The sequence below is a fragment of the Apaloderma vittatum genome, unplaced genomic scaffold (assembly GCF_000703405.1).
Source record: "Apaloderma vittatum isolate BGI_N311 unplaced genomic scaffold, ASM70340v1 scaffold4216, whole genome shotgun sequence".
NCBI lineage: Eukaryota > Metazoa > Chordata > Aves > Trogoniformes > Trogonidae > Apaloderma > Apaloderma vittatum.
The window spans coordinates 40,574-50,682 of NW_009721090.1; the positions used below are offsets into that span (position 1 = coordinate 40,574).

General features: G+C 47.2%; 1 protein-coding gene across 1 annotated transcript; it reads right to left on the reverse strand.

Annotated features, from left to right (window-relative positions):
- Positions 1–7,546: 7,546 nt before the first annotated feature.
- Positions 7,547–9,803, reverse strand: LOC104275304 (polymeric immunoglobulin receptor-like; the record flags this gene model as incomplete). The annotated part of the gene is made up of 4 exons (XM_009871227.1): positions 7,547–7,809; positions 8,481–8,810; positions 8,899–9,228; positions 9,462–9,803. Coding segments are annotated over 4 exons (1,265 nt in total), but the record flags the coding sequence as incomplete, so codon positions are not given.
- Positions 9,804–10,109: the final 306 nt, after the last annotated feature.

Consider the following 10,109-nt stretch of genomic DNA (forward strand, 5'->3'; position numbering starts at 1 on the left):
ACGAAATACCAGAGTTCGGTCCCCAAATTCTGCTGACTCAGCTGCAAAGTTGAGCTCTGAGAAACCTGTACGCTCCAAATGCAACTTGCCAGGGGTCAGCACAGTCCAACCCATTAGCTATTAACTATTGCTTTTAATGATGACCAGTGTCAAGGTTGTGCTACGGGACCAATGGCACATGAAGGTTTAGTTGTTGCATTTGTAATTCTAGCCTAGAAGCCCTGTTTTCTAGAACTCTCGCTGTTATTCCAGTATGTGGGAAATAATAACATATAGAATGGGGTAGCAACAGATTCCTTGCTGCACGGAACTGCGGGTTTCTACATCTTTACGCTGCCCATCAAGATCTCCACATAGGCGGCTGTATTGTGAGTTTTGTTTGCTGCCGTGGGATGGGGAGAAGCTACCAACCTTCTCCGTTTCCATAGAACTAGGAATGAACAACCAGCTTTAAGATAAAAGATCAAGCTGACCTAAATGCATAAAGAAAAGAACCGTTTTGTGCTCCAAGCAAATGCCTCCTTTACAATCAGGAAAGAATAAACAGGAGGTGCTAATTTTGTGATGCAGGGAGCAGAAACACTCAGGCAGCTCTCATTGGAGATTATCAGGATTTACAAAGAAATCGGCAGTTTTTAGGAATTTCTGAAGTACTTGTGACTCTCCTAGCTAAGAATGTTTGTAAGAACCAGTTAAACTCCAGACAACACATTCCGGAAAACAAATGAAATCAATGTTCATACTGCCCTCACGGCAGTGACTGAAATTCCTGATGAAATCGTGCTGCTGGTGTGATTTTATGCCCCTTTGAGATGTTAGATAGACCATACGCTAACCTGTGACTTAATTTTATGTTCCTTTCAGGGGTTAGATAAACCATACTCTAACTTGTGACCTACTTTTATGTTCCTTTAAGGTGTTGGATATCCCAACTTGTTGCTTTTCAGATAACAGGGTCATGGCTCGTTTGTTTCTTGTCTCTTGGGCTGGAAAGTGAAACCAACTTCAAGATTATTAATTGTTACTCTGGTTTAGTAGTATATACATTGCAAGGAGCAGGAACTTGCTATGACCCATGAGGACAGTGTGTACAGTGACAGTTGCTGCCTGGATAGTGCCAGTTCATGTACTAACAGCAGCACAATTGCTGTTAAGAGGTGTTATTTCTCTATACTTCAAATGAAATGTTTTAAAAGTCCTATATGAGAGTTTCCTTTGCAGAGAGAGAATTCAGCTGTGCAGAAACCCACCCCTTTGCTGTTGGTGCAAATGTGAAAGGAGCCTGCCAGCTTTCTCCTATTCCGGTGTTAAGACCCCACATACATGCCACTCACTTATGCTTCAGTATCTATTTATCTTCTTTTTAACTGTAAAAACCTGATAGCTCTCCAGAGCTCATTTAGAACAAAACTGCACCAATTATCTCTTTCAATCTTAGAATTTGCATCCTGATGATTATCTCTGTGTTGGGATTCAAAAGACTGTAATGACCATAGACTGAGCTGCAGCAGTTTAGACTAGTACAGTAATATTTAATGACATTTGGGTTTTTTCTACCGATAATTAACTCTTTTTCCAGGAAGGAAAGACTAAAAATCTACTGCAGAGGAAAAAATATAAACATCATAAGCTTGATTCTGACCTTCCAAAAGAAATCAGCCTCCCCACCAGCAAGACCTGCACCTTATTCACGGCTGCTTCTCTTCTTTCGCACGGGTGTGAGGAAGAGTTCTTAAAATGTGTGTTCTTCTCCTTCCCTGTCTCAGAGCGGTAGTACAAAAGGGTTTGCATTTCAGAAAAACGATGAAGAAGCATTACTTACAGTCTGAGTTACTTCTGCAGACTCTCTTCTACTTCTTGCTTTTTCTTTTTGACTGCCCGCTCCCAGCTTTGCTGGAGCCTGGGTGGCCAACCCCAGGACCTCCTCGGGTGTCCTGTCCTGCCTCCCTGCCGCAGGCGGACACAAACTCTGGCACTGCCAGGCTGTTTTAAATACTCCACGTACCTCTAGCCCTGTATTTCCACCTGTTGTGCCTTAAAGGAATAGCATTCAAAAATTCTGGCAGGTGAGCACCATGCCACGTGAGAGCCGGGAAGCCAATGCCCATCCCAGCTCTGCTGCCACTTGGAGGGTGCACGTCATTATTTGCCTCCTGGCTACATATTGCACAACAGCCATCCCAAGGGTGGGCTCCCATGGCATGGCCCAGCACACCTCTGTCTGCGTCTGGAAGGAGCCTGGGGGCTGCGTGAGGTCAGGTCCACGGAAGGTTTTCTGCTCTGCTGGGACAGGACCCAGCCAGCCAGGGCAGCTGCGATTCCTTGGTTTGAAGATGGGTGCCTACAGCCGGCACAAAGGCACCGGGGAGCCTCATTCGGCACGCAAGAGTCCAGCCAGCCCCCTCCTCTTTGTTGGCAGTACATCCCCCTTGGGTTTGACCATGTTTCCCATCATTCCAGGCAGAAAAGACCCCTCCTGCAAGAAGTTACCTGGCTTCTGATCTTGTGATACCCCCAATCAACAGTGTAGGCAAAGCTGGACAAAACCAGGTGGGTTTTTTTAAGATGTTGCACATTTTTCTGGAAACAAGTGTCCTTAAGAAAACCCTGGTTGGTTGTTCTGGTAGAGCAGGCCTTTACTTTTACCTGCTTTACCTTGTATTAGTAATGCAAAGGCAATAATTTCTTCTAACTATGGGGTCACATGAAGCTTTTCTCATCTGCTCCCAGTGAAAGCTGATGACCTTAAAGAGGATGGAAGCTCCAGGTGTCCCAGTTGTGCCTGAGAGCAGTGAGATCCTGACCTGGAGCTGGGACATTCAGCCTTGGAAGTACCTTTCATAGAACTACAGAATCATAGCGTCATAGAATGTGTTGGGTTGGAAGAGATCTTTGAAGGTCATCTAGTCCAAACCTCCTGCAGTGAGCAGGGACACCTTTAACTCGGCTTTCCTCTTGCTAAAGGTGTTGAGCTCCTTTCTTTCCATGAATGTGTGGCTTCTGAGGTGAGGAAGAAGCTTCTGAGGTGAGAAAGGCTGTTGCTGTGCTTGCACAGGGTGACCTGTTGTGGGCATCTTGACCTGAGAGAACCGCCACCATCTCTCCTAGGTGAGAAAAATTGCTGATCCCCTTGTGATTTGTGTCCTTCCCAGCAGTGCTTCTTCTCCAGCCGCTGTTTTGCGGAGCCTGGGCTGGCGGGAGGAAGGCTGTGGGCAGGGAAGTCGTGGCAGGAACCAGCTGTGGGGATGTGCAACTGCTCGTGCATCTTGGGGAAGAGCCGTTAGTGCAGGGAGGGCGCACAGTCTCTTAATCAGTCTGCTGTCTTTATCCTTAAGGTTCCTGGTAAAATTGATCCGTTGTCTCATGCAAATATATTTACTTACCTTAAGAGAGGAGGAAACGTCCTCCTGCCAAGTCACAGGTTCCGAAGCAGTTTGGCATCTCCAGAAAACAAACAACTCTGAGCTTACTTGCTTTTTATTTATTTTTTTTTTTTGAGCCAAAGCACAGTTTGCAGTGTGGCACGTAACCTGACTACACAAACCAAAGGGGCTGGGGCTGGGCTGCGTTTGGGCCAGAATGATTTGGTTTTGCAGCAGCGGGTAGTTCTGCAGAAGACGCAGAGGAAAAATAGCGCTTGAAAATTCGGTGTCTTTCACAGCCTGAAGCCTGATATTATTTGTGCGTTGCAAAATGACCTAATGGATAAAGACTTAAAGCCAAAGCAATTGCAAAATCCTTGAGGGTTTGTTGGGATTTTTTTGCCTAGCACTCAGCAAACGTGCAGCCACGAGGGTCTTTCCTTCCCACGTCCCCTCCCCAGCTTTCCCTCTCCCATGGGGTGCTCTCTCCCTGCAAGGGATGCTCAGGGCTGCACACACGTGGCTCGGTTACAGAGACGTTATTTTATTCTCATGTTATTTTATTCTACAAACCATGGAGCAAGTGGCATTCGGGCAGCCTGTGGGGACTCGGCTCAGCTTCTGAGCAGGGCAGCGAGAGCAGCAGCAAGTGGTGCTTTGCAGTGAACAGCTGGCTTTGGCTTTTCGTGAGGAAAATTCTGAGCTTGGGTACAGGGGGGCTTTGGTGGGAGCGGCTTTTGTCTCGAGTCTTCATCAGTCACCTTGAAAAGTGGTTTTTTCCCTGTAGGGTTGCTGTTAAAAAACAAATAGTATAAAAGCTGTGATCTGGCGTTGCCTCTCTGCAATATTTTTACAAGTAATTTTGCGGCTGTTTCTGGGTTTATACCAGATTTGGTATTTTAAATGAGTCTAATATTTTGGGGAGTCCTGAGAACAAAAAATCCTGGGTCATAAAGGACCAGCCTCCTGCTCAGCTTAAGAGAGTTACCCTGGGCTTTCTCCCAAACCAAATGTGTAGAAAGAAAAGGCAAAATCAACGACTTCTAGTTTATGTTCTTATTTTTGCAAGTATTTCACAGAATGTGGATTGCTTATTTTCAAGGTTTTAGGGGTGTGTGTACCTTTTTCTTTCTACTCTTTGCATTTAGGACTTCCAAAACTCTTCATACAGCTTCTTTTTTTGTCAAGTAAAATCTCAAACAGGAATAAATCTTATATAGTTTTAACAAGTTTTTTCACTTTCTGCAAAATATTCTAGATTTGAACGTTTATGGCCTTGGTTTTAAAGGCTTCTTTTGACATCTATAATATAGTCTCTAAATAGCTTTAAAAATATGATGTCTGTGGATCCGCTTTCTGCTTCTGATCAAGTAGAGAAGAACACATTTCACTGATAGAAATTTCCACAAATTTGATATACTTAAAAAACATCTGAGCAAATATTTTTATGAGAGCTCAAGAGTATTGGTACTCCAAGACTGTTTTTATAATTTCCCAGAAGATGTAGACTCTTACACATAATTTAGTCATCCCGAGTCTTCCAAGGACAGCATAGATCATCCTGCACAAGTAGGACAAAAAAAAATAAAAAAAGTGATTGCAACACAGTGAACAAGAATTCCTTCGGTGTAAAATTGCAAGAGGTTATAAGGAATCAGACTTCATTGAAACAAGCAAGCAGGAAGAGCGATAACGTGTTTGCTATGCGTAAGCAAAAAATTATGATCAACCCTATAATAAATTTATAACCCATATATAGGATTTAATCCAAGTCTTTTGAAATCTATGGCTCAACATCTCTTGGGAAGGACTAAAGGCAATCACCTGCTGTCAGAACATAAATCCTAGACTGTGGGATCATAATTCCAGGACTGCAAAGCTGGTGTCTATCCCGTGGAGGTGTTTTACACCCTGAGCCACAAATCCCCTGCTTAAAATTTGTTTTTATTATCCTACCGAGGGGGATGACACTTGCAGTGCCAGTTCCAGAAAATACCCACCTATGTTTGCCAGAGTCTGTCCCACGGTCATGCGCTTTTTCGGGACTTGGAGTTTCCTCCCTTCTTTGCCCTTTCATGGGGCTCAGGACGGCGTGGATCGCTGCCCCTTCCAGGTGTCCTACGGTGTTTCTTTCTGCTCCTTAAAAACAAAACCATGTGCCTGTGATGGAGGGAGCGCCTCCTCGGACACCAGCGTGTTGTAAGAGATGCTGGATCAGCCCCTTTGTTTCCCAGTTTCATGCTTGGGAATTAGGTATTTCCACCCACCGCTGTGGTTGCTGAAGTGTTTTGTCCCTACATTCATCTCTAGGGACACAACATGGTATAGAATAAGATATACAAGTGTATTGTTGAAAATGAGTCAATAGCTGGGATTCTTGGGGCAAGTTTTGGTCAGTTTTGCACCAAGTGGGCTGGATTCAGCCCCAAGAAGCTGCCCAGCACGTACCGCCCGTGTCCCTGCCCTTTATACCTCAGGATTTCCGAGCACTCGCGGAGTCGTTAATCTTCTATACACAAAAACTCAACCTTGCTTTCGGCAGGACTTCAGAATTTCCGTTTCCTTCATTTGCTTTTTGTTTAAGCATATTAGAAAAGAAAAAAAAAAAAGCAAGGTCTCTAGGACATTGCCAGTATGGGTGCATTTTCAGAATGGACGCCTGTTCCCCGAGATGGAAATCTTTAGTGGGTCAGGCTCCAGCCCTTGGAAATCACAAGCAAAGTGATTTCAAAACAACCACAACCCCAAATCGTTGCCTAGCCAACTCACCCGCCTTCTTTTGAAGCTTTATTTTGATCAGGATGAGAAGAGTGATAGTGATGCAAATCAGTAAAATGAGAGCTGTTAACACAACTGGGAGCAGACGTGGTTCACTGGATGAGCTGAAAAGATGAACCATTAAAATTAAATTGGATTTTTGACTCAGCTGTGGGATGGCTGAAGTACCTTAATGTAGGCTGTTGGTTTTACACCAAAGAGTAGAAAGGAGATACAAACTCTGACTAAAGCAAAGGAGAACAGTCAGCAAAGTCAAGCAGAGATGAAATAATTTGATCTGGAGCTTGGCTTATGAGGAAGTAATCTCTAGAGCTACCTCTGCTCTCCCTCGTGGGGTTTATGGTCCCAGCTGAATGAGCCTCTCCAAAGGGAAAGCAAACTATTTTCATCATGTGAACGTACAAGGAAGGTTCATGTTCTTTCTTTGTGAGTTGCTGTGGAGTATCATGCTATTGGAGGTGTCTACATGCTGTCTCCTTGCAAAAATGACAGAAATGCTATTAGAGCTCCCTAGACAGACTAAGCTTTGCCAGGAAGGGTGCAAAACCTGACCCTTTATACAAAAACGTGACTTGTGATTGGTAACGTGCTGTTCCCCCCTCTTTCTGGCTGCGTGTTGGGGAGATACGGCTTGAGGGGGGCTGGGGATGGAGGGGATGGTGCTTCTCGTGCTGGGACAGGTGCGAGTTCTGAGGTGCATGGAGGGACAGCTCTGGTTATTGAACTGGATTTGTGGACTTTGTAGTTTATCCTCAGTTCTGACTGGCACTGCAGCATCTGATGCATCTGCACCAGCAAATCACCGCCCGCGGTGCTGTGGCCGGGGGCCGTAGCGGGAGTGAAAGTTGGGAGAGCTGCTGCAGCCACCCTGGGGAGCTGGAAGCACAGAAGGTAAATTCACAGGGAAAACCACTTGCACTGGGGTGAGCCGCAGGGCTTTCTGTCTAGAAATACTGTGGAATAGTTAGCGGCCAAAATAGCTGCCAGCCTTCTGATTAACCCTGTCCAAAGGTAGCTCCTTGTGCAATGCAGAGCACCCAAACACTGCCCGGGTTACTGCCTGCCTACAGTGGCTTGGATAGAGTGTGTGGTGAAGTCTGGAGCAGCTACTGATTCACCAGTGTTATTGCTCAAGCGTGATGTTTCCTAATGCCCTGTCTCCATCCTGAGCAGAGGAAAACAGGCAGGAGCACATCTACTGACCCTGGCATCCGATCTGCAGGAATGGCCCGCACCAGGGGGTTTAGAGACAAGTTCAAAGATACGTGCCGTAGATAGACACGAAATGACCTTGCCTTCTGCTTCTCTAATTATTAATGTTTCCTCTTAATGCTTCCAACCTGAAGCCTTTGCACAACCTGCGCAGGGCCCTGGGACATGGGGCAGACAGGTCATAGACAGTTAAGTTAGTGCCAACGAGAACCGTGGCCATCAACTTGCCTCTCGGAGTAGATTTTGCTGGGAGAGGTAACGAAGGCTCTGGGTGCAGTTATGAAGGTGCTGGGCGAGGTTACGGAGGCGCTGAGGGAAGTTATGAAGGTGCTGGGGGAAGTTCCGAAGGCGCTGGGGAAGGCAGTGGTGGGCAGCAGGGCGCTGGTGCTGCCGGGAACGGTGGCCGTCGCGTGTTTCAGACCCGTGGTGCTCCTCTGCCTGGGTGTGCTATGGGTGGCTGGACTTGATAAAGTGGGTTTCACAAGAGTGGATGTTTCTGGGTCTTGTGAAGAGAAGGTTTCTACGGAGAAAATTATTTCGAGGCTTCGTTATCCACCATTCTGGCAGAGGTAACTTGTTTTTTTATTTATGCATTTCATGTTGCATCTGGGCATGAAAAAAATCCCAATAGGACCAAACCCAAGCATTTTTTTTTCCTTGGAGTCTTACAGAAAGCAGCTTGGGAGGACTAATGAAAACCCATTAATGCATCCGTGCTTTAACCCCACTATTTCTGACCCGCCGTATTTACACATTGCAATTTCTAAAACTGCAAGACAGCCTTCAGCTTACCTTCAGAGCAAAGCACTCCTCTCTGAGCTGCACTTCTAGGATCAGGATGATGCATGCTGGGGTTATGCATCATAAATAAACATCAGTATAATTCAAACAAACTGCATTTCCTCTGAAAGCTCAGTGTACACCCCTGCCTCTGAAAACCTTTACCATCCCCTCAGTTACTTGCCCATAACTGTAAGGCAAAATGCGTGGCTGATGTTTCTCTTACTGTTGTTATAATTATGTACAGTACAAAGAGGAGTCTATTCTCACGCCCATCAAGGGGTAGAGGAGAGACTGATTTGGAAAGAGAAAGGGATTCATTCTGTTCCAAGCCATCTCGCCACCCACCTTTCTGGATGAGCAGCTTCACAGACGACGTGTGCTCCGTGCGCCCGTTTTTAGCCCCGCACCAGTACCACCCTGCATCCTCCTCTCTCAGGTGGCTCAGCACCACCGTGTAAGTCCCGTTCTCCTGGTCGCTGCTGGCTATTTGTATTCGCCCTTTGTAGGACTCGTGCACAAACCCGTCAGCATCCAGGAGCAGCGAGCAGCTGGCTTCCTTCCACCTGCACAGGTACTTCTTCTCGTAGTTCCCCTTGGGATCGTAGTGGCACTTCACGGACAGCGAGCCTCCGACCGTGCTGCTGAGGAATTTTGGTCTCTTGGGAAGCGTGGAGGCTGCAGGTTGGAGAGAACTCTGTTAGACTTTCGTGCTCCTCAACAGGGGCTGTGAGGAACCTGCGCAGCCCCCAGCGCCCCGTCCTACCTGCGGTCACCTGCAGAGCCACCACTCGTGGGTTGTCCCGACTGCTGAGTCTTCCCATCCTGCACTCATACAGCCCCGAGTCCTCCTTTCTTAAATCATTTATCAGGATTTTGAAAGCTCCAGAGCTCTCCTGAGGGGTGATCGAGATTCGTCCATCATAATCCTTCCTGACATAGCCATCGGTGTTGGCAATGATGGTGCATCCAGTTGTCCCCAGTTTACACCAGAGCCTCTTCTTGACACCTTGGCTGTCCCCAGGTGGGCACAGGACCATGACAGAGCCACGGAGCTTCCCAGGGATGAGCTCGATCGGCTCTGACTCACCAGCATCTGTAGAGAGAGAGCATGGCAGACAGTGCCCAGCCCCCAGCCAGGCAGGAGAGATTTTCCTTTTACATTTAGGAGCAGCTGATCTGGCCAAATCCGGGTACTTTCAGACACCGTGGTTGCAAATATTTGGTTAATAGCACAGGTTAGAAAAAGTCGATGTGCCTGCTGTGCACGGACCCTCCAGCGTCTGTCCCCGGGCTGCAAGCCCCCCTTTGCCCCTGCCAGCATCCTACCTGCCAAAACCGTCAGGTTCAGGCTGACGTAGAGACCTGTGTTGGTGGGGCCGATGCCACATCGGTAGGTCCCCGTGTCGCTCTTCTTCAGCTCTGTCATTGTCACCATGAAGGTGCCTTTCTGGGGGACATCCTCGAGAGACACTCGCCCCGCGTGGTCTTCTGAGGTGTAGCCGGTGGAAGAAATGATGGTGAAGCAAACTCCGCTCCTTGCTGTTTTGCACCAATATTTTCGGCTGTGTTTGTTGGCTGGTGTGATGGAGTAAAAGCACTGGTGGGTGACTGACCCTCCAACCCCACCTGCCAGAAAACTGGATCCGTACAAGATGCTTGAAACTGACTCTTTTGGGGGAAAGAAAGAAATAGAAGTTGTTGGTAACTCACAGACAACCAGATCCCCGCCTGACAAAAACCAGCATAGCTCCGAGTCAGGGGCGTGATTGCGAGTGGCACCAGGGGGACATCTGGCTCAGGAAATTCAGAGTTTATTTTGGACATGTTTTACCCTCCTTGGGTGCCACATCACCTGCCTGAGGATAACTGGTGGCACAGACCAGCTGCCCTGTGCCACGATACAGGTGGGGAAACCCTCAATGTCCTTTACAGGAGACTCCAAGCCCCCATCAGCCCCGACTGCTGCCTGGAGCT